General features: G+C 44.3%; 1 protein-coding gene across 3 annotated transcripts in view; it reads left to right on the top strand.

Moving 5' to 3' along the window:
• NFIC (nuclear factor I C) overlaps positions 1 to 27,555 on the top strand; it is a 650,631-nt gene that overhangs the window by 338,292 nt on the left and 284,784 nt on the right. For all 3 annotated transcript variants that reach the window (XM_040417755.1, XM_040417754.1, XM_040417753.1), the window contains 2 exons: positions 23,261 to 23,332; positions 23,473 to 23,547. In XM_040417755.1, the coding sequence (XP_040273689.1) occupies positions 23,261 to 23,332; positions 23,473 to 23,547 (147 nt within the window). The remainder of the gene's footprint in view (positions 1 to 23,260; positions 23,333 to 23,472; positions 23,548 to 27,555) is intronic.

Genomic DNA, 27,555 nt, shown 5'->3' with positions numbered 1-27,555 from the left:
ACCAATAAAACTGGCACCTTATCCTGTAGTTTCCAAAATGTGGTCACTTTTTTGAGTTTCTACTGTAGGGGTCCATCAGAGGGGCTTTAAATGGGACATGGCATCTAAAAACCAGTTCAGCTAAATTTGCCTTCCAAAAACCGTATGGCGTTCCTTTCCTTCTGCGCCCTGCAGTTTACGATCACATGTGGGGTGTTTCTGTAAACCGCAGAATCAGGGTAATAAATATTGAGTTTTATTTGGCTGTTAACTCTTGCTTTGCTACTGAATAAAATGGATTAAAATGTAAAATCTGCCAAAAATGTGAAATTCTGAAATTTTATCTCCATTTTCCATCAATTCTTGTGGAACACCTAAAGGGTTAAGAAAGTTTGTAAAATCAGTTTTGTATACCTTGAGGGGTGTAGTTTCTAAAATGGGGTGATTTTTGGATGGTTTCTATTATGTAAGCCTCACAAAGTGACTTCAGACCTGAACTGGTCCTTAAAAAGTGGGTTTGGGAAATTTTCCAAAAAATTTCAAGATTTGCTTCCATACTTCTAAGCCTTCTAACGTCCCCAAAAAATAAAATGTAATTTTTAAATTGATCCAAACATGAAGTAGACATATGGGGAATGTAAAGTAATTACTATTTTTGAAGGTATTATTATCTATTATAAAAGTAGAGAAATAGAAATTTGGAAAATTGGAAATTTTTCAAAACTTTTAGTAAATTTTATATTTTTTATGAATAAAAATGTATTTATTTTTTTTGCTTATTTTTACCACTGTCATGAAGTACAATATGTGACGAGAAAACAATCTCAGAATGGCCTGTATAAGTAAAAGCATTTTAAAGTTATCACCACATAAAGTGACACATGTCAGATTTGCAAAAAATGGCCTGGGCAGGAAGGTGAAAACAGGCCCGGGGTTAAAGGAGTTAATGCCTTTTTGTGTGAATAAACACAGAACTTTTGCTTTTCAACCGTGGTCTTGCCTCTGAATTGCGTCCGCTTACCCAGCCTACCAGAGCAAATCCCTAATAAATAAATATATATATATATATATATATATATATATATATAAATAACACAACATTTTTTACCTGAAATTTTTATTTCCTGTAGTCCGTAGGCAGTACAGTCAAGAATGGGTTAAAACCCACTAGGTAAAACTAGACAGAGAAAGGTTAATAAGCAGTAGTAATAAATTAACTAACTAACTACCATGGACCCTATTAATCTGAGTGGGAAGAGGGAGCCAGTGTATTTTTAAAAAGCAATATTTAATTTATTGAAGGGATGGAAAGCTGTGCTCCCTAAAGATTACAGGAAAATAATATTTCAGGTAAATACATTTTCGTTTTCCTGAGTGTCCTACGGCAGCACAGTCACGAATGGGACCTACAAAGCACTGTTCAAATAGGTGAGATATAAGACTACAGGTACTGTATATTCAAATATTATATGGAAAATGTAGAGGCCTAGCGATTAAGTGTAGCCTGTAATTTCTTTACTTTAAAGGTGAAGACATTGACCATGTGGCAGCATTGTTCCAGTGGTATGTGCCACAGTTCAGTCCAAAAGATTGCAGTGGAGCAGGTAGAGTGTACTCCTACATGAAGAGGTGACTGGTGAAATTCATAGCAGTTCTCAATAGATCACCTGATCCATAGAGCTAGTGGCATTACTTGCTTTCTGGTCCTAATCAGGTCCTTGATGCTGAATAAACAGGGCCTTAGATTTCCTGAAGGTATCTGTCCTTTGGATATATGTTAAGACAATCCTTCTGACATCAAGGGAGTGCCATTCCTCCTTCTCCTGACCTTGTGGATCCTAGATCTCGGAGATAAAGTCCCTTATATTACAGATTTCTGTAGTTTACGAATACGCCTTGCAGAGGTAATGACACCTATTAAGAAGATCTTGAATATGATGAATCGGAGAAGAAACCTCTAATATTTTAAATTGATGTTTAGTCAGAGCAGTTAGCAGTATAGACACCTAGAAACCAGGTTAGAAATATTGCTTTGTAAATATGCCTTGATAGTGGTAAATTGCACCAAATTTTTTAATACATTCTACAATACATTTTACAAAAATGTAATAGGCCTTCCAACAGCTACCATAGCATTAACAACTGCAGTGGAAATCCTAGGTATATCATGTTATTCTAACAGCTTCCACTTCGTGAGGTGTAACTTCTGTGGATGAAGAAGACCCTCCTAGAAGACAAGGTACGGAATGCCTGTCGGACTCCAGTAATGGGGCCAGATTTATCATTAGCTCAAGTCAGAATAATGGAGTGAAAAAGTCCCAAAAAAGTCCCAAACGCTAAAACTGCGCACAAATTTGCGACTTTTTTCTGCTCTGCACTATGCTCGCCAGTTTTCTGAAAGTGGGCGTGTTTTCTTATGTAAATGAATCTCTAGACAGATTTACTATTGGGACTATTTAAAAAAGTCGCAAAAAAGTCGCAAAAAAGTCCCAACTTCACTCCAGTGAGGACCATGCTTATCTTATGAGACTTTTTAATAGAACATGCGACTTTTTCATAAAAACGTGCGACTTTTTCGTAAAGATGTGCGACTTCTGTAAAGCTGCTTACTGACGGATAAACTGCTACCGTCAAACCACATTTATTACAGTCTTAAAGGGCCGATCATAAATCTGACTGGGCTAAAACTGACTTTAGCCATATGTGAAAGTGGAGTGAGCTGTCAGAGTAATGATAAATCTGGCCCATTGTCTTTTGAGAATTACCACAGAAACATGAACCAGGCCATGAAAGGCCATCATGGGAGAATGGCTATGGCTTCTCCAGACTCTTCCTGAGCACTGTCAGCACAAATGGAGGCTATGGGGATATAACGTCTCCTCCCAGCTGATCAATAGACAGTGTGACGCTAGAGCATGGTGAGAGCAATACAAAAAAATCAAAGCTGGATATTTTTTCCTCTCTGTCACCATAACATCCAGAGTTGTTTTCCCCTTTCTTCACTATCCAAGAGAAGATTGTAGAGTTGAGGCTTCACTCTTCTAGATAAAGCTCCTTGCAGCATGTTTATTGATGTATACTGTGTGGAAAATTTGCTTGACTGAACAAGCATTTGGTGGTTGGGAGGGAAAGGTTGAAAGTAAGCTAAGGCCAATCTAACAGCCTTGAGAGCCTTCAGGTTGGGTGACATCCCCTTCTTCTTGTGGCACATTTTCTGGACACACAATCTGTCTATAGGCGCATCTGTGATGCAGGTGGACTCCTCCACAGTGAGGACTTTTCTGAGGCTGGTTATCATAAATTTGCCACACAGTAAATGCTGGGATTTTAGCCACCACTTCAGCTCATGGTGACTTGATGGATGCATCTAAAAGTCGCTTAACTAGGCTCTTGTGACATCTGTTCCAAGGAGTGCATATTGTCTTGGAGGGTGTGGACATGAGATTTGGCCCATAGCATAACATATATGATGCAGTTATAAGATGCAACATTTTCATGTCATAACAAGGGGGGGGGGGGGTGCGGAGGGAAACCCCCTTCATCATTGTGTGTCTTTCCTCTCTGATGACAAACTTGTTAGTTTATGAGAAATTATGATGAGACCCAGTATTTTTTCTCCTGAGTTGGGACTAGCTGGGATTCCTTGAAATAGAAAAGAGTCATTATCTTGTAACAGCTGCATATTTCTGTGCAGATCCATCAAGGTATAGGTGTCAGTCACACCTTGCATGCTTAAAGGGCTTCTGTCACCCCACTAAAGTGATTTTTTTTTTGGGGCTAGTTAAATTAGTTATATTGCGATATATGAAAATATAATGGTGTTACTTACTTTGATCCAGCAGTTTCTTCCAAAAACGAAGTTTTATAATATGTAAATTCGGTCTCTACCAGCAAGTAGGGCGGCTACTTGCTGGTAGCTGCTGCAGAAAACCGCCCCCTCGTCGTGTTGATTGACAGGGCCAGCCGGGATCTCCTCCTCCGGCCAGCCCTGTCGGCATTTCAAAAATCGCGCGCCTGTGTTCATTCGGCGCAGGCGCTCTGAGATGAGGAGGCTCGTCTCCTCAGAACTCCCTTAGTGCGCCTGCGCCGATGACGTCTTCTATTTCGGTGATGTCATCGGCGCAGGCGCACTGAGGGAGTTCTGAGGAGACGAGCCTCCTCATCTTCTTTCTTTGCTCTGTGCAGGAAAAGGACCTGTGGTGACGTCACTCCGGTCATCACATGATCCATCACCATGGTAAAAGATCATGTGACGGACCATGTGATGACCAGAGTGACGTCACCACAGGTCCTTTTCCTGCACACAGCAAAGACAGAAGAGATGCCGGCTGGGCGATCAAGTGGATTAAGGTGAGTTAAATATATTTTTTTTAACCCCTCCAGCGCTATTTTACTTAGCATTCTGTATTCAGAATGCTATTATTTTCCCTTATAACCATGTTATAAGGGAAAATAATACAATCTACAGAACACCGATCCCAAGCCCGAACTTCTGTGAAGAAGTTCGGGTTTGGGTACCAAACATGCCGATTTTTCTCACGTACGTGCAAAACGCATTACAATGTTTTGCACTCGCGCGGAAAACGCACCTGCACCTTTTCCCGCAACGCCCGTGTGAAAGGGGCCTAATAGCTCTTCTGCCAAGAATGCAGGAGATAATTTTTTTTTCAATGATCATAGGAGCGTCACAGAGAAACTCTGATGCAGGGTAGTTTCTGTAGTTTCTGTAGGATCTGCCCCCTAGACACCTCTCATACACATCTTGACACAGTTGGCTCAGCCAGATTCTCAGTGCCCTTGTCCAAGAAATAGATGTCAGGACCATTATAGGCCGCCGAAGGTGAAGTATAAGACTATTTTTTATTTTTTTTAATAATGAGTCCGCTTTCTTATTTATGTGTCACTTCAAGCATGATGTCTCTTCTGAAGGAAATATAACCACTGTCTTGCCACTGCTGAATCAGCTTTTGGGACACTGTCCCTCACTTCAGAGAATTTCCATCTAATTTCTGGTTTCAGTCACTCATCCATGTGACGTTCAATACCTTTGCATTAATAAATACAAAAGGATTAAGGGAGTGATATCTTATAGGCTAACCAGAAAAAAAACATATTGCTAGTTTTCAGAGCACAAAGGCTCCTTCAGGCAAGATTACAAATGGAAGACTGAGAAACAGGCACAATACTTATAGGATGTCTGTGGTGTCCTAGATATAACTGGGTGTCCTTTTCACCAAGGGTTTCAGAATATTCTCTATCCAGCCCGAGATACCTTCAGTTAACGTCCCATTACCTGAAATGATTGGTCTGCCAGTATTTCCTTCTTTATGTATTTTCTGTAAATGTAAAAGGTTCCCATTTTAGGATTGTCCGGTATAAGGTCCAGTATAGAGGTGCTTCCCATTTGAAGTTCTTTATAATTTGTATATGTTCTTCTGCAAAATTTCTGGTAGAGTCTTCCTTAAAAGCAGTGTGTAGAATCTTCTGTTGGAGAGTTGTCTGTGTGCCTCTTGAACATAATGTGTTCATAATCACTACAGCGCCACATTTAGCCACTGGTTTGATGATGATATTTTTGTTGGATTTCGATGATTTTATATCTCTCCTTTCTTCTACACCAATATTGTGTGTTATTTTATGATGTTTATCCAAAATATCCGATTTAACTTTTTTTCTGAAGCAGTTTATGTATTCGTCCAGATTTTTGTTATATCCAGTTTGTGGGGCCCAATCTGTTGTTTTCCTTCTTGATGGGGTATCTTGTTCTGCCTCTATTTGTGATGTGGGATCTGCTTTTTCATGAAATAATAATTTCAGACTTAATCTGCGGAAAAATTCTTCCATATCATTGAGTTCTGTCAAGTTATTTTGTGGGACAAAATGTCAGTCCTTTAGATAGTACTCTCATCTCTGAGAAAAGTGTCTCCAAATTATTTGTGCATATTTCCTTGTTTCCAGTCGTTAGAGGCCCGATTTTATCCTTAGGCCCCTTTCACACGGGCGAGTTTTCCACACCTCACGCATTGCAACCGCATTGAATCCGGACCTATTCATTTCTATGGGGCTGTACACATCACTTGTGCTTTGCATGAAAATCGCAGCATGCTCTATATTGTGCGTTTTTCACACAACACATGCCCCATAGAAGTGAATGGGGCTGCGTGAAAATCGCAAGCATCCGCAAGCAAGTGCGGATACGGTGCAATTTTCACGCATGGTTTCTAGGTGACGATCAGTATGGGGACCCAATCATTATTTTCCCTTATAACATGGTTATAAGGGAAAATAATAGCATTCTTAATACAGAATGCTAAGTAAATTAGGGATGGAGGAGTTAGAAAAGAAAAAATAAATAAAAATTAAACTCCCCTCATCCACTTGTTCGCGCTGCCCGGCTCGTCTTCTTTCTTCTTGTGATGAACGCAGTGACGTTACCAAAGGTCCTTTTCCCCATGCCTCCACAACGGCACTACCTGGAGGTTGGCCCGCCTTCTCAGGGACAGGAAACAATAGCGAGATCAGCCAATAAAGGGCCCCCTCCCTCTTACCTCTCCAGTTTCCTGTCCTTCAGAAGGTCTGGATCGCGGATCAGCAGCTCGCGCGGCCTTTCTTCGTGTGTAGTAGTCCCGGCTCTGCCGGAGGGCCGTTGCAGGAGGAGGGTCCGCGGGACTCAGCCATACTGTCCCTCCCTCCTCTTGGTGTAAATTCGGCGGACGCCGGTAACCCCGGGCTTTTACCTCCCGCGTGCCGTGAAGCTGGATCTGTGGGCAGCAGGGGGCGTTCCTGGTCCTGGGAACGCTCCCCATGAGAGAAAATCACGTCAGCACGGCGGGGCGCACGAGGGGAGGGGCTATGATGTCATTGGATCAGGAAGTGAAATACAGAGCAGGCTGCCGGCGTTCCTAGCAGCTATCGAGCTCTGTTTTTTTTTGAGAAGCATATCCCTGCAAGCTGGATCCGAGTCCCCTAGAAAGTTCACAGATGCTCCCAGGCCCTCAAGCCTGGTAAGCCTCCTCCCTATTTTTTATTGGAGTAATTTTAGAGGACACTTTGGGTGTTTAATGTTACCTTACACTTCTCTTTGGTGGCGGTTCCAAAATTATTATTTTCTTAAGTACTTACAGTGTCATCCTAAATTGTGTCTCCTAGGGGAGAGACATCTCAAAAAGCGAACCGTCCCTCAAAAAGAAATGTGCCATCTGCAAAAAAGCACTTTCTAGTTCCTATAAAAAGCCTCTGTCAGACGTGTTGTGACAAGGTGGTCTCGGATGAATCCCCTACACTAATTGAAAGCCTAAGAACCAGTATTAAAGAGGAAGTTGGGGCTGCTGTAGAAGCAAAATTGTCTACTGTCCCGTTCAAATCCTCTACGTCAAGTGCCTCTGTTATCGAACAAGACTCGGACGTAGACGAAGGGGAAATCACATCTGACTCAGACTCATCTATTTCTGCGGACGTCTATAGGAAGCCTCTTTGCTCAATCGAAGAGACAGATTCATTACTGAAAACCATCCGTGCCACAATAAACTTAGAGGAACCCAAAGAACCACTATCGGTGCAAGATCAGATGTTTGCAGGTTTGGCAGACAAGAAAAAATGCGTCTTTCCAGTCCACAGCAGTATTAAAACCTTAATTCTCAATGAGTGGAAAGATCCTGAAAAAAGACAGTCGGCATCAAAAATATTTAAGAGAAAATATCCTTTTTTGGAAGAGGATTCCGCCACATGGGACAAGACCCCTAGGGTGGATGCACCAGTAGCAAGAATTTCGAAAAAAAACGGCACAACCCTTTGAGGATCTGGGTTTGCTCAAAGATCCAATGGATAAAAAATGTGAGAGTCTGCTTAAAAAAAAACGTGGGAATCCTCCACTGCAGTTCTAAGACCCGGAATCTAGACGACCTTCACAGCCAGAACCCTGTCTTTGTGGTTAGGTCAATTAGAGGAACACATCGAGTCCGGCACTCCGAGAGAAGACATACTAGCCTCAATCCCCATGTTGAAACAGGCCACAAACTTTATGGCGGACGCTTCCGTGGACATAGTGAGATTGTCAGCCAGAACAGCTGCCCTGTCCAATGCTTCTCGCAGAGCAATTTGGTTGAGAACCTGGTCGAGGGATACGGCATAAAAAAACAAGCTATGTGCCTTGCCTTGCGAGGGGGATAGTGTTTGGCTCAGCACTTGATGCTATTTTAGAGAAAGCAAAAAAGGCTTTCCCACGGAATCAAAGTTTTATCACCAGAGGCGATCCTTTCGGCCTCAAAGACGTGGTAGACTGATCAGAAGAAAAAAGAATCAGGAACGTCTTGGCAAACATCCAGAGGAAAAGGGAAAGGGTTTCTGTTTAATCCCGAAAAGTCTTCCCGGCCCACTACCCAATGACGCCAGAGGAGCAGTAGGGGGAAGGCTCATGCATTTTTACTCAGCTTGGGTAAATATTCTGGCCTCCCCTTGGGTGCTGGGGGTGATAAAAGAAGGCTACAGACTGGAATTCATCCGTCTCCCCCCAGACCGTTACATGGAAAACTCCAGACAAAGGGGAAAAAATCATGAAGCGATGGACCAACAAATATCGCTCCTGTTAGAGAAGAGAGCCATCATTCCAGTACCAGTAGGGGAACAAAAGAAGGGATTCTATTCTCCTATATTTCTGGTGAAAAAAACAAACAGTACTTTCAGGGCGATAATAAATTTAAAGACCCTAAACAAATACATTGTTTACAAAAAATTCTAAATGGAGACCGTAAAATCTGTGGTCAATCTTCTACCAAAAAATTGCTATATGATAGCATTAGACCTGGCGGATGCCTACTATCACATTCCAATCCAGAAGAGAGACCAGAAGTTTCTAAGGATAGCGGTTTGGTTCCAGGGATCTCTCTGCCACTATCAATTTCAAGTTCTACCATTCGGCCTCAGTCAGCCCCGAGACTATTCACCAAGGTCATGATGGAAGTAGCAAAATTCCTTCATCTAGCAGAAATTTCCTTTGTACCGTACCTAGACGATTTTTTAATCACAGCCCCGTCAGAAAATCTTCTTCTGTGTCACCTTCAGACAATTCTTTTAACCCTAGCCGACCTGGGTTGAATAATAAACCAACAGAAGTCTTGTCTTCTCCCCTCACAGGAAAATATCTTTTTAGGCGTTCTACTGGACTCACGCCTTATGATTTCTTTTCTGCTGGAGCAGAAACAACAGAATTTAATTTCCAGTATCAAGAATTTCCAAAGACAAAGGGTAGCCTCCTTCAGGGAAATAATGGTAATCTTGGGACTCATGACGCTTCAAGCCTTCCTTCTAGAACACTGGGACAAAAATCTGACATCTCTAAACAAGAAGATAAAAATCCCATCGTATCTGAAGATGACCCTATCCTGGTGGACAAATCAGTCAAATTTATCCCAGGGGGTGGAGTGGAGGCAGACGGACCAGTTAGTCATCACAACTGATGCCAGTCAGCAAGGCCCACATGGATGGGAAGATGACACAGGGCTTATGGAAGACACAGCTACAACAAGCTTCATCGAATATGAGGGAACTAAGTGCGGTCTGGGAAGCCATAAAAAGGTTTTCCCCCTACATCTATCTGAAAAATGTAAAAATCCTCTCCGACAATTCTACCACAGTGGCCTACCTAAACAAACAGGGGGGAACAAGAAGCCGCTCCATGTCTTTAGTCACGAGGAAGATCCTAGATTGGGCCGAGAAAAATCTATGCTGTCTATCAGCAGCCCACGTAAGAGGAAAAGAAAATCAAGTGGCGGACTTCGTGAGCAGGGATCGGCTAAAGCCGGGAGAATGGAGCCTGAATCGTCAGATCTTTGCTCAAGTTTGTACCAGATGGGGCACTCCAAAGATCGACCTATTTGCCACAAGGAAAAACAGGCAAGTCTCGGGCTTCTTTTCCCTATCCTCTCTAGACCGGCTCCTAGGAGTGGACGCCCTGTCATCGCCCTGGCCTCAGAAACTTCTTTATGCGTTCCCGCCTTTTCCTCTAATACCGAAGGTCATTTCCAAGATCCTGGAAGAGAAAGCTCAAATTCTCCTAATCACCCCTTTCTGGCCGAGGAGAACATGGTTTCCAACACTGAAAAACCTAGCAGGAGAAGAATTCTGGGTTCTCCCACCCCGACCAGATCTACTTCTCCAGGGACCAGTGAGGCATCCCAGAGTCAACCAGCTTCGCTTGACAGTTTGGAAACTGAGAGGCGCATCTTGAGAGAAAAAGGTTTCTCAGAGGCGGTAATCTCCACTCCAACTCAAATCTACTTGAGAACATGGGAGTCCTTTTTACGTTTTGGGGACGGCAGGTGGGATCCCTCCAAGAAACCAGAGGTGACCCTAATCCTGGACTTCCTTCAGGCAGGACTTGATAAAGGTCTATCTGTAAGTACCCTAAGAGTCCAAGTAGCGTCTCTAAGCGCTTTCCTAAATAGCAAGCTTTTAGATTTGAATGTGGTCAAGAGATTCCTTAAAGGGGCAAGTAGAATTCGCCCTAGACTTAGATCTTCTGTCCCTCCTTGGGACTTAAATCTGGTCCTATCCAGTCTAATGCATCCGCCTTTTGAACCCATTGAAGAGATCTTCTTGAGAACATTAACGCTCAAAACAGTATTCTTATTAGCTATCACCACTGCAAGAAGAATAGGAGAAATACAGGCTTTCTCTATTTTACCTCCCTATCTTATGGTTTTAGAAGATAGAATTATATTAAAACATGCTCCTGAGTTCCTTCCCAAGGTAGTGTCAAGGTTCCACTGTCAGCAGGAAATCACTCTTCCCTCCTTTTGTTCCCAGGCGACATCAGATAAGGAAAAGTTGTTCCATAACCTAGATGTTAGAAGGTGCGTTCTACAGTACTTGGAAGCAACCAAGTCAAACCAGTTGCTAATACAATATCTAGGTCTTCACCGAGGCAAAGCAGCCAGCAAGACTTCCATCTCCAGATGGATAAAGGCCTGCATTACTTTAGCCTATTTCCTATTTAGGCCCCTCCTTCATTGAAAGCTCATTCCACCAGAGCATTGTCAGCATCCTGGGCTGAGGGCACCTCAGCCTCATTGGAAGATATCTGTCGAGCAGCCACATGGTCCAACCTTTGTACCTTTTTTAAGCATTACAAGCTGGACAATTCTACCAATAAAGACTTATCTTTTGGCCGCAGAGTATTATCTGCGGTGGTCCCACCCTAGTCATGTCTCCTATGTTATTCCTCCAGGTAGTGCCGTTGTGGAGGCGTGGGGAAAATACATAAATTACTCTTACCGGTAATTGGATTTTCCTTTAGCCTCCACAACGGCACAGGATTCCCACCCAAAAAAAAAAAAAAAGGGGGGTATATAGATATATATTTTCACATGTATTTACTTTCAAATATCTTTTTTGTTAGGTATTATGGGCCGTTGCATTTTTTTGCGGCACACTATTGAGTTGAAGAATGAAGAACCTTATTTCAAGTGATATTACCTCTGTTGTTTATGTTTATACCTTATTATTAAATTTATTCTTTGTTTCATGCCTATTCTGAGTCCTAGGTTAATAACTGGAGAGGTAAGAGGGAGGGGGCCCTTTATTGGCTGATCTTGCTATTGTTTCCTGTCCCTGAGAAGGCGGGCCAACCTCCAGGTAGTTCCGTTATGGAGGCTAAAGGAAAATCCAATTACCGGTAAGAGTAATTTATGTCTTTTCCTCCCAGGTCATCAAAGAAGAAGAAAGAAGACGAGCCGGGCAGTGCAAACAAGTGGATGAGTCAAGTTTTAGTTTTTTTTTTTTTATCCCCTTCATCCCTAATTTACTTAGCATTCTGTATTAAGAATGCTATTATTTTCCCTTATAACCATGTTATAAGGGAAAATAATAAAAATCTACACAACACCAAACCCAAACTTCTGTGAAGAAGTCCGGGTTCGGCTCTGGGTACCAAATGCATTGCAAGAACTGATCCGTCTCTCCGCTTGTCATGCGGATGGACGGATCCGTCTTGCAGTCTTTTTCACAGTTTTCCCGGTCTGCGTATGCGCAGACCAGAAGGACGGATCTGTCCTTCAGTTGTTTTGCAATGCCGGATCCGGCACTAATGCAAGTCAATTGGAATTAATGCTGGATCCGGTATTCCGGCGACTGATCATTCATTTTGGACGGACATAATACCGCAGCATGCTGCGGTATTATGTCCGGCCAAAACGCCTGACAGTGAGTGAACGGAAGGCATACTGATGCAAACTGAACGGATTTCTATCCATTCAGAATGCATTGGGATATGCCTGATCAGTTCTTTTCCGGCATAGAGCCCTTTTGACAGAACTCTATACCGGAAAAGAATAACGCTAGTGTGAAAGTACCCTAAGATAAGAGTTCATGCCCATGAACGTGTGCCATCCGTTCCATGTATTGGGGACCCCAATTTGTGGTCCCCAAAGTATGGGCAATATCTGCACGGTTTCTGCAGACGGATGCAGACCCATTCAACTTGAGCACTCTGTAGTGCTTCCATGGGGTTCCATGCCTCTGTTCCGCACCACACCTCTCAGTGCACATTGCGGATCCGCTGTTTGTGGCCCAAAATACGGGCCTGGCTGGCACACATTCGTATGCATGAGCCCTAAGGCTGAGCAATAGGTGGACATGGTCTGCGGAGACAAGTCTAGTAACTCATCCAGTACTAGATGACCAGGAAACACTCCTGTTTTTTGGGAGTTTCTAACATTTAAAGGCTATCTGTCAGCAGATTTGTACCTATGAAACTGGCTGATCTGTTGTATGTGGGTTTGTCAGCTAAAGGCATCTGTGATGGTTCCATGTTTATTTGTGCCTGCATTGCTGAGAAAAATGATGTTTTAATATATATGCAAGTAAGCCTCTAGGAGCAACAGGGGTGATACCATTACTCCAAAAGTCTAAGCTCTCTCTGCAACTGCCGTGCCCTCTCCACTTTGATTGACAAGCAACACAGTCACAAATGGAATAAATCCCCTAGGTAGAACTAGACAGAGACAGTAAGCCGTAATTAAAGATGAGCGTATCGAAGTGGAATTCGATCCAAATTTCAGGAAAAATTTGATTTGCGCTTTATGGTAATGAATCATATTTTTTCTAAAATAGCTGATGCACATGTTAGAAAGAGGAAGTAAGAAGCCCAGGAACGAGGGAGCACCCATAATGCCATGCAGGTAGCCAATCAGCAGATAGCCAGCCCTATAAAAAGTCTCCTTCTGCCCTTTCTCTGCTATTTTACAGTGCAAGGAGAGACATTACAGGCACTAGGGACAGTGTTTAGGAAAGACTTCATTCACCAAAAATTACTATTCAGCAGTTCAGATTATTCATAGTGTAAAATTATGATAGGGAGGCATTAGCCACACTGTTGGGAGAGAGCAGGGGACAACTGAACAGTGTAAAGCCTGGCTAATAGGGGCTATTCTATTACACCTTGCTGCACTAATTGGAGATACAAAGTGATCTAATACTACAGATTTTAGGTTGTTTGCATTCTTTGATATATCAGTAATTCAAGTAATTCTGCATTCTGTTATTGGAGTGAAATTGCAGCTTGATACTACATGTTGAATTTTTTTTCTATATAAGTACATCCATTAATCCTTGTTTCGGGGGTGAAATTGCTCCCTGAAACTACTGCTACTTTACCCTTACAGTTACTGTTACAGTACAGTATGTCCGACAGACAGAAGACACGCACTTGTAAGGGAACAGACAATGGCCAAAACAGGGGCGTAGCTAGAAATGCATGGGCCCCATAGCAAAAAAAATTTATGGGCCCCCCACATATCTATCGGGCCTCCCACCACCCCTTCCAGAGCTCCCACCCAAACACCCATCCTAGGTCTCCCACCGCCATGAGCAGTTTCACACTTGCGGCAGGGCGGATCCGACAGGCTGTTCACCATGTCGGATCCGTCCTGCGGCTATTTCGCCGTGCCCGCGGACCGCCGCTCCGTCCCCATTGACTATAATGGGGACGGGGGCGGAGCTCCGGCGCAGCACGGCGGTGCATGGAGAAAGGCCGCCGGACTAAAATTACTGCATGTCAGGCTTTTTAGTCCGGCGGCTTTCTCCGTGCACCGCCGTGCTGCGCTGGAGCTCCGCCCCCGTCCCCATTATAGTCAATGGGGACGGAGCGGCAGTCCGCGGGCACGGCGAAATAGCCGCAGGATGGATCCGACATGGTGAACAGCCTGTCGGATCCATCCTGCCGCAAGTGTGAAAGTACCCTTAAGAATTTAGATTATCTCAGAAATCATAAATTCTCAATAATCTCACTTCCTTAAATTCCAATGAATCACATATTCACATCACTTACTTGTAGTCACACAGACAGCAGGTGCCAGCCAGGCACAGACTGGAGTGGCACGACCGACGGCGTCACGGCGGGACTGAGTCTGTCACTGGACTGGAGAGTGGAGACCAGGCAGTGAGGCAGGCACTGACTCCACTGAGACTGAGGACTGGAGTGACTGTGAGGTCACGGGTGGGTTCCCCTCTCTCTCACTTTCTCTGAGTGTCTGAGGCTCTGAGCTGCGCCGCCGCCTGCTCTGCTCAGCCAGACTGGTTTCGGGCAGTCAGATTAGCATATCAGCCGCCAGCCGCATAGCGCCTAATCTGACTGGCGCCAGTGCGGCCGGCGGGACCCTCCATTCTCCACAACAGCCAACAGGTACCCCGGCCCGGCCCCGCCCCCTCCACCGCCTGTGTCCGCCTCCTGAGTCCTCCCTCTAGTTACTAGGACTCTAGGAGGCGGAGCTGGAGGAAATCTTTCCTTCACGCACTGCGCTGGTGCCAGCCTGGCTCCGCCTCTGCTACGCCCCCGTTCCGGCCCCCTCCACCGCCTACCTCATGTTCTCCTTCCTTGTGTGTGCGACAGACAGTGCGCCCCGGCCCGGGCCCGCCTGCTCCTACTACAGCTCCTCCTTCCTGTTGGCTTCCTTCCCCCCAGCCAGGCCCGAGCCGCGGACCGCCCGATCCTCGCCCAGTGGGCGGGCGGTCGGGCCTGGCTGGCTGTGCCTGCCTGTGTGTGTCGTGTTTGTATTAATAAAAAAAAAAATAAATAATTATGCGCTTTGGACGGGCCCCCAGTGGCGTAGGGCCCCATAGCCACTGCTATGGTTGCTATGGCGATCCCTACGCCACTGGGCCAAAATGTTTCTGGAGTTGTCAGAAGTAGCAGCAGAAGAAGTGGGGGGTGGTAGCAGCAGTCACAGCAACAGGCCTGAACTGCCAGTGTCATCCAGCGATCGTGTTTTGACCAGCAACCCAGCTGTTGTTGAATGGTTGACTCTGTCTTCTACCTTATCTCAAGTGACATCAGACACCCCCAGCCAGGAGTCTGTGGGTACCACTGACACCACGCTTAGTTGGCATTGCCCGGGAACAAGCTCTGTGTCCCCACCTGTCCTGAACTCTTTCATTTTCTGTTCCTTCTGCTCGGGAAGCATTGTATGCCATCTTCTCGGCTTCGTTTTTCACTGAGGATGAGCTTCTAGAGGACAGTCAGCAGCTACTGCCCAGCCAAGATGTGAAGGAGAGATCGGCTGCTACCTCCGGTAGGCGGGCAAGTAGCGACGATGAGAGTCGTGTGGGAGCTGGTGTTGGGAGCGGTCAGACACGTGGCCCTGAGACTGGTCAGGGTGACGTGCAGACAGTAGCGGATGATGATGTAGCTGATCACACGTGGGAGTCGGTTGAAGAGGTTTTCATCATCATCAGGAGAAGAGGGTGGCAGTTTATGTGTGAGGCAGCGGCATAGTCAGCAGGGTGGTAGCAGTGTGAGGTCTGGAGCCAAACGTGCCCGGGGTAGACCGTCTGCTACGCAGAAGCCTACCTTTCCAGAAACAACTAGTGGTGCACAGGTTCGCGGTGTGGGAATTTTCATAAAGCCGCCAGAGGACGTCAGTGTGGGTAGAATCTGTGGGCAGAAGGTGAAGCATGGCCAGGATGCCAATGTTGGCACCACGGCCCTGCATCAACACATGCAGCATCACCATAAAGTGGCCTGGGAACACTGTGGCACTAATGTAGTGGTGCAGCCTGATGCAGCAACCGCTGCATCACCCAGTGGCCTGCACCCCTTCTCTAGCAGTCAAGGCTCCACCAGCTCAGCAAAAGGGAGCTGTATTTCCTTCCCATCATCTACTGGTCCTGATGCTCCTGCTCCTCCTCGTCACTCGTTTCGTCAGCAGTCGATCACCGAGGGGATTGCAAAAAGACAATAGTATGCGTGCACTCATCCGGTGGTGCAGAATCTGAACATGCTCCTGGCCAAGTTGCTGGTACTACTGTCCCTCCCTTTCCATGTGGTGGACTCTGCACCTTTCAAAGAACTGATGGCTTGTGCCAAGTCAAGGTGGAGAGTCCCAAGCCATAATTAGTTCTCCAAAAAGGCTGTACCAGTCCTACACACGTATGTTGAACAGAAGGTGGGCCAATCCTTGAGCCTGTCAGTGTCTGCTAATGTTCACGGCAGCGCCGATGTGTGAAGCTGTAACTACGATCAAGGACAATATATGTCCTTTACGGCTCACTAGTTAAATGTGGTTCTTGCCCAGCCACACCAGCAACATGGTCAGGTGACGGCATTGCCACCTCACATTCTCAAGCTGTGAGTCCTGCGCCTATGTCCTCCTCTGCCTCCTCATCCTCCACCTTGTCCTCAACCTCCACTGCAGGCAAAATTCGGAGTGCTACTCCAGCATACCACCTGTGCTGTTCTGCACCTCGTTTGCCTGGGCGAACAGAGTCACACCAGGGAGGAACTGCTCTCTGTCCTTCAAAAGAAAATCAAATCCTGTCTCTCTCCTCGCCAACTTAAAATCGGAACCATGGTCACAGACAATGGGAAAAACATTGTGTCGGTGCTGCATCAAGGAGGGCTGACCCATGCACTCTGCATGGTGCACTTCTTTAATCTGGTTGTAATGCGATTCCTGAAGTCTTTCACCCAACTGCAAGACATCCTGAAAACGGCTAGGAAACTGTACATGCACTTCAGCCACTCTTACACTGCAAAGCACCCCCTCCTTGAGCTGCAAAGGCAGATGAAGGCCGTAAACGATTTCTTTATAATGCAAGCGGACAGGAGCATTCTCCTGTGTAACTTTGATGTTAGCCAGTGGCAGCTCATGCGTGACACCTGCCGTTTGCTCAGGCCCTTTTGAGGAGGTTACTTTATTTGTCAGTCGCCAGGACTACGGGATGAACAACGTCATTCCACTCCTTCACATCCTGGAGCAGATCCTGATAAATCTGGATGGCCAGGGGATAGAAGATGTGGTGCCTACATCTCACGGCCACCTGAGCCCTGTGGGGGCTGAACTGGAGGAGGAGGAAGAAGACCTTCATTGCAAAAGCAATGTATACAGAATTGGGTTGTTTTCTGCACAAAGTCACAGGAGAGGAGCAGGAGAAGCTAGAGGGCCATGAGGAAGACCAGGCAGATGACACCGACACACTGCGGCAGTGTGCAGTGGAGATGGAGGCAGGGAGTCCCTCTGATACCCTTGCGCTAATGGCCAGATGCATGCTGAGTTGCTTGCGTAGTGACAGACGTATTATCACCATTCGGCAGATGGATAACTACTGGCTCTCCACCATGTTAGACCCTCGCTGCCGCTCCAAAATGGGGGCCTTTTTTTCCACCCGCTAAGAGGGAGGATAAACTCAACTACTATCGAGGCATCTTATGTAGTCAGTTGGCCGCTGCCCATTGTCCATCCTCACGAAGGTCTGAGTTGGGGGGGCCCTCTGTGCTCATGTTCCACTGCCAAGGCTACTGGAGGGGAGTGGGGGGGGGGGCAGGAGCAGCACCAGCTCCATCAGCAGCAACTTAAGTCTGGAGTCTCTAATGAGCATCTTTCTTCACCAACCTACTGACGAAACCACCCACCAGCAGCAAGACATGGAGCAGAACCTGACCCGGCATGTGGTGACATTCTTGGACTGCCCCCACCCCCCCCCTCAACCAAGATCCCCGGACCTACTGGGCAGCCAAACTTGATTTGTGGCCGCAACTGGCCGAGTTTGCCCTGGACAAGCTTTCCTACCCGGCCAGTAGTGCGACATCAAAGTGGGTGTTTAGTGCTGCTGGTGGCATAGTTACCATAAGGAACTCACCTTTACACCCAATATATCGTGAGACTGACCTTTTGTGAAGATGAATCAGGCGTAGATCAGCCAGGATTTCCTCACACCAGTGCCTGATGCATTAGACTAGATCATTCTGGGTGCCACACCCAAACTTTGTGAAAAGAAACCCGTTTCTTCTGACCATCTGCTTCAGCCACTATTCTTATGCCACACACCTGCTGCCTCTGTTGCCATGATCTCTTACTGCCACCCACCATCTTGTGCTGTTACTACCACTGTTGTTTCCCCCCACCCTGTGACTGGGCCACTGTGTTGACTCCTCATGCGGTTGCCACCTCACCATTCTGTGACTAGACCACTATGTTGACTCTTCATGTGGTTGCCACCTCATTACTCTGTGACTGACCACGATGTTGACTTCTCATGTGTTTGCTACCCTCACCACTCTGTGACTGACCACGATGTTGACTTCTCATGTGTTTGCTACCCTCACCACTCAGTAACTGGGCCATTGTGTTGACCATTCATGTATTTGCCACCCTCACCACTCTGTGACTGACCACTATGTTTACTCCTCATGCGGTTGCCACCCTCCCCAAAATCTAACTGGGCCACTCTGTTGACTTCTCATGCGGTTGCCACAGTCACCACTCTGTAACTGGGCCACTGTGTTGACTCATGCGGTTGCCACCCTTCCCACTCTGTAACTGGGCCACTGTGTTGACTCCTTGTCACGGTCCCTCCTGTGAGAGAGATCAGAAGATCGGATAGACTTGTTGCACGTGAGGCTATCTGACAGGTCTCTCTGTTTTCCTCTATGTATGTTGTTGTTTGGTTGGATCTCACCTCTCCTCAGGTGCCACTCGTTATCAGTGATGTGGCTCTATTTAGATCTGCCTCACACTGCTGACCATGTGGTTGATAGTTTCTGCTTGGAGTTGCTAGTGCTGGTTTGTCTTGGATCTCCTGCTTCTCCATACATCTCTAAACTAAGTACTTGTTGCCTTCGCTGTTTCTTATTATCTGGTGTGTGTTCTTTCTAGGCCTCAGGGAGACGCAGGTTTCTTCATTCTTGAAGGAACCAGCTGTCTCATCCCCTGATACCTTTCCTAGGGCTTGTCAGTTTTAGCAGGGCTTTAGGTATCCGGCGTATGAGTATTTCCAACATTAGGATCTGCTCATACTGGCAGGAGTTAGGGAAAGGACTAGGGATTACTAGGAGGTCACCATCCCTCTTCCTTAGCTTTTGAGCCCTAGATTGTTGTCTATTTGGTGTTTTCCCTTCCCCTTAACCTCTGACACTCCTCCATGCGTTTGCGATCCTAATCACTTTGTGACTGGGCCACTGTGTTGACCCCCTTCCTGATCCCTAAAAATAGTTATGTCCAGAAACGTAATTTGGTTGGCATGAATCTCTGACGTGAAGTATAATTTCTCTTCATTGCTATTGAGGTCTGTCACAAAATGATTGAAGTCCTCAATATTCCCTGACCAGAGAATTAGCACATCATTGAGGTACTGTAACCATAGGCTGATGTAATCAGCCCATTCATTGGTGTCCTCAGAGGACACCACCTCACGTTCCCACCAGCCCAGGTAGAGGTTGGCATAGGTGGGTGCACAAGGGCTTCCCACTGCCACCCTCCTGAGCTGGTGGTAGGTGTGGCGGTCAAAGAGGCACACATTATGCTCCAGAATAAAATGGAGAAATTCCAACACAAACTCATTATGTGAATACAAGTGTGTGCCTCTCTGATGCAAGCAGGCCGCCACAGCTCCACACCATTTGTCATGGTGTATGGAGCTGTAGAGTGCCTCCACATCGAGACTGGCCAGCATAGTTTGACTATCAATCTGAATGCCCTCAAATTTCTTAATCACGTCCATCGAGTCTGTGAAGAGCAAAACAAACAGTCGGAGGACCGTATCCACATAAGTACTAATATTGTGCGTTAGGTTCCCCGTCCCTGAGACGATTGGTCCCTCTGAGGGGCATAAGACCTTTGTGGACTTTTGAAAGACTATAGAAGCAGGGGGTTTGACTCCTTATGCAGTTTCCACCCTACCTACTTTTTGACTTGGCCACTATTATCCCTGTTTGCCCTTTTTTTCTGATCTGTCAGAAGGACGGAAAAAATGATTAAAACAACGGATCCTGTCGTTGGAGCATCTGTAAGACCTGTATCACATGGTCCCTATTTTACATCAGGATATTCTCATGATTTGGAAGCCAAAAGCAGGAGTGGGTACAAACACAGAAGACATGCAAACTTTCCATCTCTGTTGTGGATCCACTCCTGTTTATTTTCCGACCTTAGCAATACTGATGGAATACTGACCAAATGCTGACCATGTGAAGGCAGATGCTCAAAAGACAGGATCTGTTTTGGGGGTTGTTGTTGTTATGACGGATCAGAAGAAGGAAAAAAAAAGTGACGTCAACACAAACTTACTGCTGACACCCTCTCCACTAATTCATGGGGGCATTTCTTGTTTCATCGTGTAACAGAACAGGTTCTGTAGAAATCTATGTGGAATCAGGTGACAACGGTGTAAAAGGAGTGCGCTCTTTCACTCTATAGTACAATCTTGGGCCAATTCACAGTATTTTATACCTGATTTTAACACTGACCTATAAGGTTAAGTTCACACTTGAGTTATTTGGTCAGTTTTGGCCCCTTAACTGACTAAATAAGTTAAGTATGAAGTGATTCTAAGAGTGACGCCTGTCATGCATACGCAAAGTAACTGTTTCCCTACAATTGCGGACTAACTATGCATGTTTCTGCAGTGCAGTGTTCTACACCAATATACAGGCTCTCTGCACCCAGGAAATAGCAGATTTTTAACGCGATTCGTCACAAACAAATTCGGATAGAATCAAATCTTTTTGGAAAATTCAGCAAACCATCTGAATCTAATTTTAGAAAAATCCGCTCAACTCTAGCCGTAATAATCAATTAATCACCATGGACCCTATAAAGCTGAGCAGGAAGTAGCCAGTGTATTTTATTTCTCTGTAGGTCATGGTAGAGACAAGATCTTACAACCTTTAAAGACTTATACATATATATTCATCTAAATGTACTTACAAATACATTCAGACATATTGGAACAAACATCTAGATCAGGGGCATCTATAGACAATAGTGGGTAATGTAGCATCATAACATGTCCTGGAATTGTCATACTAGAACTGTGACCTTCAGATACATTTGGCCTTAAGATACTACAGGGAGGGCCATTTTTATGGATACACCTTAATAAAATGGGAATGGTTAGTGATATTAACTTCCTGTTTGTGGCACATTAGTATATGTGAGGGGGGAAACTTTTCAAGATGGGTGGTGACCATGGCGGCCAATTTGAAGTTGGCCATTTTGAATCCAACTTTTGTTTTTTCAATAGGAAGAGGGTCATGTGACAGATCAAACTTATTGGGAATTTCACAAGAAAAACAATGGTGTGCTTGGTTTTAACGTAACTTTATTCTTTCATGAGTTATTTACAAGTTTCTGACCACTTATAAAATGTGTTCAATGTGCTGCCGATTGTGTTGGATTGTTAATGCAACCCTCTTCTCCCACTCTTCACACACTGATATCAACACCGCAGGAGAAATGCTAGCACAGGCTTCCAGTATCCGTAGTTTCAGGTGCTGCACATCTCGTATCTTCACAGCATAGACGATTGCCTTCAGATGATACGAGATGTGCAGCACATGAAACTACGGATACTGGAAGCCTGTGCTAGCATTTCTCCTGCAGTGTTGCTATCAGTGTGTGAAGAGTGGGAGAAAAGGGTTGCATTGACAATCCAACACAATGGGCAGCACATTGAACACATTTTGTAAGTGGTCAGAAACTTGTAAATAACTCATGAAAGAATAAAGTTACGTTAAAACCAAGCACACCATTGTTTTTCTTGTGAAATTCCCAATAAGCTTGATGTGTCACATGACCCTCTTCCTATTGAAAAAACAAAAGTTGGAGTCAAAATGGCCGACTTCAAAATGGCCACCATGGTCACCACCCATCTTGAAAAGTTTCCCCCCTCACATATACTAATGTGCCACAAACAGGAAGTTAATATCACCAACCATTCCCATTTTATTAAGGTATATCCATATAAATGGCCCACCCTGTACAGTGGCCTTTGATGCATTTCAGCTTCAATCAATGCAACAATCTATTTCCCAGTGAAATCCTGAATTGAAGACTTCCAAGAGCTTGTGCATCCTTCCCTTGATTTCATATCTAATATTTAATTGCTTATTGAATTTGGTTTTGGGATTTTTGGAAAGTGTGTGTTTGATTTTAGTTTAAAAGTAGAGCAATGAATGAAATTGTGTAAGCTAAGTAATTAAAGTGCATATTTTGTATAGTAGTGATTTTTGAATCTTCATTCAGGGTGCCATGAGATGACATGTCAAATTCCATGCACACCCTGTACTTTATTCAGAAAATAAAAAAAATGTCACAGGTATATGAAAACTCAAAGGATCGCTCCAACAGTTAACAATAATACAGATTGTTAAAACTTTGATGTTTCTTTGAGTAGCTTGTTGCAATTGATATTTTTAGAGCTTTAGAAATAAATCTTGAGAAGATAGAAAGAAAAAGACCTTTTACTCTCTTGATTAAGTGTAGATGTAAATTTACTGGCTAACATGGTTGCAGGAGCCCTTATCTTAAGAAATTTTGAAGGTACACTATCCATTAAGGCTGCAATACTCAATACTGCCAAAACATTAAAGTGTGTTCTTTATCAGTACCATCAATACTGCTCAGGAGAGCTCCACAGACTCTTATCAAAGCATTTACAGAGTATCGGGATTATTGTGACAATGCTGCTCCATATTACTGGTCTAACCACAAGAGTGTGCATCACCATTTTATTTTATATCCTATCTATATGTGTGTCTAGAGACAAAAAACGCTTTAAATAGGATGCTTAGTTAATGTTTTTAATGTTTTTTTCTTAATAAAAGTACATTTTTATCTTATAAATTGACAAAACAGTGATCTTTGTAATACCGTTCTCAAACCCAGGCCTATGAATTTTTACATTCCATTTAATATGATAAATTAGCATTCCATGGATATACTTTATATATGTTGTGTATGCCCTTATGATTAAAGTAATTGGCATTATACCCCTCTTTCATTCTTTGTTGCAGATTCTGAACAGGATAGCAGCCCTCGCACAGTTATAGGCTCAGACCTGGAGGACACTAAACCGATTAATTTGGGTGAGTGTTTGTGTGATGCCTTGTACTGTCATCCAAGTTCTGCTGTTTGTGATCGGTCTGTACATCCTTTATGTACAGCCACCCACATGTCCATATGTATGCTATGCTATTAGTCCTGTCATAGTTCTTTGTCTCTGCAGATATGACAGATTTCCAAGAGAGTTTTGTCACTTCTGGTGTTTTCAGCGTGACAGAGTTGATTCAAGTATCTAGAAGTGAGTAGCAGTCCCTCAACGATTCTTAATCTGAGAGTGTGTCAGTGATGAGAATGAAAGTATGTTTATTTATAGTACATATGTTTTATTCATGTTCATAATTTGTGTGCCTGGGCCATTTTCTTAGATTTTGCATGGGAATTGCTGATTATTATGCATTGATATGTGGCATTGGAATATAAATGAATTATTTAACAGTAACCTCTGTCTTTGGCAAATTGTTGAATAAATAGATAGAACACGTTTATTGAATTGATGTAAACTACCGGGATAACTATGTGATATGGGGAAGCAATGTGATACAATCAGTTTGCCTTAGGCTACTTTCACACTTGCGGCAGAGAGATCCGGCAAGCAGTTCCGTCGCCGGAACTGCCTGCCGGATCAGGCAAAATGTATGCTAACTGATGGCATTAGTAAGACTGATCAGGATCCTCATCAGTCTTAAAAATGCCTGATCAGTCGAAAAAATGCATTGAAATGCCGGATCCGTCTTTCCGGTGTCATCCGGCAAAAACGGATCCGGCATTTATTTTTTCACCTTTTTTTCAGTCTGCGCATGCGCATACCGGAAGGACGGATCCGGCATTCCGGTATTCTGAATGCCGGATCCGGCACTAATACATTCCTATGGGAAAAAATGCCTGATCCGGCATTCAGGCAAGTCTTCAGTTTTTTTAGCCGGAGATGAAACCGTAGCATGCTACGGTTTTCTCTTTTGCCTGATCAGTCAAAACGACTGAACTGAAGACATACTGACGCAAACTGAACGGATTACTCTCCATTCAGAATGCATGGGGACATACCTGATCAGTTCTTTTCCGGTATAGAGCCCCTGTGACGGAACTCTATGCCGGAAAAGAACAACGCAAGTGTGAAAGTAGCCTTACTCTGTACCTAAAGGCATACTTGTTATACAATTGTATTGAAAGTGTAGTCTATAGCCCTTTTAAGTATAGTTGGGCTGCTGAATCCTGATGTTTCCTGGCCAATGGTATGCCAAATAGTGTTTCATTGTAATACCTGGTAAATTAAAATAAAAATTTCTGGAACTAGTGGACTATAGGACCCAGAAAGATTACCAAAATTTGGGTAATATTATTTGAAAAAAAGGATGATTTATTTATAGCAAGGATTGTGGCTGTGACAAGGGGATATCCACTACATCTAGAGGAAATAAGGTTACTCCATCAGTATAGAAGGGGCTGAACTGAATAGATTTATGTCTTTTTCAGCCTTATTAACTATGTTACTATATAGAAACACATTTGTGTACAGTCATTAAATAAAATCAGAAGAATGAAATAAAACCGGCACTCCCAAAAATCTTTGCTGGTGATAGATTTATTGGTCACTCATATGACGCGCGGCGTTTCGGCACTCACAGGTGCCTTTTTTAAACAAGAAGTGTTTGAAAAAGGCACCTGTGAGTGCCGAAACGCCGCGCGTCATATGAGTGACCAATAAATCTATCACCAGCAAAGATTTTTGGGAGTGCCGGTTTTATTTCATTCTTCTGATTTTGGGATTACGTCCACACAAACCGAGCACCCCTCAACCAGTACGCTGTGCCGCCTGACTTCATTACACATTAAATAAAATCATGTCACTAGTAGAGTTGAGCGGACACCTGGATGTTCAGGTTCGGCAGGTTCGGCCGAACTTGAAAAAAAAGTTCGGGTTCGGGACCCGAACTTGACCCCGAACCCCATTGAAGTCAATAGGGACCCAAACTTTTTGCCACTAAAATGGCTCTAAAATAGCCCTGGAAAGAGCTAGAGGGCTGCAAAAGGTAGCAAAATGTGTTTAACCACTTGCCGTCACGGTAACGCCAATAGGCGTCCGGACGGCAGCACTCTCAGGTCTCAGTGACGCCTATTTGCGTCATCTCGTGAGACCTGAGATTTCCTGTGAACGCGCGCTCGCAGGAACGCGCGCTCACAGGATCGCGCAGTATACAAGTTTAACTACAGCCTGCCAGTGCTGATCATTGGCTGGCAGGCTGTAGATTTATAAAAGAACCAATCAAATAGGTATATCAGACGCTTTTTTGTAAATAGCGTCTGATATACCTGCTCCTCTGGTGGTCCCTTTTGCTTGAATCGACCACCAGAGGACACAGGCAGCTCTGTAAGTAGCAACAAGCACCACACACACATTACACCCCCCCCGTCGCTTATTAACCCCTTATTAACCCCTGATCACCCCACATAGACTCCCTGATCACCCCCTGTCATTGATCACCCCCTGTAAGGGTCCCTTATCACCGCCAGTTAGTTAGCTACTTGTTAAGTAGTTAGCGCCCAGCCCACCACACCGCAGTCACTGATTAGTCGCTGATTAGCGTCATCGCTGTCGCTAATCAGCACTAGTACTATATAGAATCTGTAAGTGATCAAGACTGATCGCAATCAGATCTATATCTATCTTTTACATATACCCATACTGTGTGTGAGAAATATCTCTGTAAATGACAACTTTTTTATTTTTTTTATGCAAAGTTGTCAATTTACAGAGATATTTTTCTGACCCAGCATGGGTATATGTAAAAATACACCCCAAAACACATTGCCCTACTTCTTCTGAGTACGGCGATACCACATGTGTGACACTTTTTTGCAGCCTAGGTGTGTAAAGGGGCTGAAAGTCCAACGAGTACCTTTAGGCTTTACAGGGTTGTTCACAATTTAGCCCTGCCCAAAATGCCAGAACAGTAAACACACCCCACAAATGACCCCATTTCGGAAAGTAGACACCCCAAGGTATTCACTGAGAGGCATAGTGAGTCCGTGGGAGATTAAAAAATTTTTTGCCAAAAGTTAGCAGAAATGGAAACTTTATTATTATTATTTTTTTCCTCAGAAAGTGTCATTTTCCGCTAACTTGTGAAAAAAAATTAAATCATACATAAACTCACTATGCCCCTCCGCAAATACTTTGGGGTGTCTTCTTTCTAAAATGGGGTCATTTGGGGGGTATTTATACTATCCTGGCATTCTAGAACCTCAAGAAACATGACAGGTGCTCAGAAAGTCAGAGCTGCTTCAAAATGCGGAAATTCACATTTTTGTACCATAGTTTGTAAACGCTATAACTTTTGCGCAAACCAATAAATATACACTTATTGGATTTTTTTTTATCAAAGACATGTAGCACAATAAATTCTGACCCAAACTTGTATAGAAATGTAATTATATTTGAACAATTTTACCAGAAAAAGTTAAAAATACACTTTTTTTTGAGAAAATTGCGGTCTATTTTGATTAATATCAGAAAAACGAAAAATCTCAGCAGCAATCAAATATGACCAAAAGAAAGCTGTATTTATGAAAAGAAAAGGAGGTAAAATTCATTTGGGTGCCAAGTTGCATGACCGAGCAATAAACCGTTAAAGTTGTGAAGTGCCGATTTGTAAAAAAGGGCCTGGTCACTAGGGGGGTATAAACCTGTGGTCCTTAAGCATGGCAAATGCTATGCAAACAAATGTGGATAGGGAAATTTATTAAAAAAAAACATAAAAGACCTTAAAAAAATAATTAGGAATGATGTAGGAGGAAGAGGTTGAGGAGGCGGTGAATGGGTGGATGTGGCCGTGTAGGCTCACGTGGCGGTCTAGGTGGAAGCGGCAGCGAAGGAGGAATAGGTAGCCAACACAGATGTGTGTTATTTTGCATTTTTACATAGGGGTATCCCCCAAAATATTGGGACATATAAAAAAATAAAATAAAAAAGGAATAAGTGCACTTGAGTACAAGGATGGATGGTTGAGGCTGTTAGAACTGTCTATTCTGCACAAGGTACAGACAAGTCTTGTGGGATCCAGGCCTCGTTCATTTTAATGAACGTGAGCTTGTCCACGTTGGCTGTGGACAGGCGGCTGCGTCTGTCTGTAATGACGCCTCCTGCCGTGCTAAATACACGTTCAGAGAGTACACTGGCTGCAGGGCAGGCCAGCACCTCCAAGGCATACAGAGCAAGCTCTGGCCATGTGGACAATTTGGAGACCCA

This window comes from Bufo bufo, chromosome 2, assembly GCF_905171765.1.
Source record: "Bufo bufo chromosome 2, aBufBuf1.1, whole genome shotgun sequence".
NCBI lineage: Eukaryota > Metazoa > Chordata > Amphibia > Anura > Bufonidae > Bufo > Bufo bufo.
Note: the sequence above shows the minus strand (reverse complement) of the source record. Positions and strands in the feature narration are given on the sequence as shown.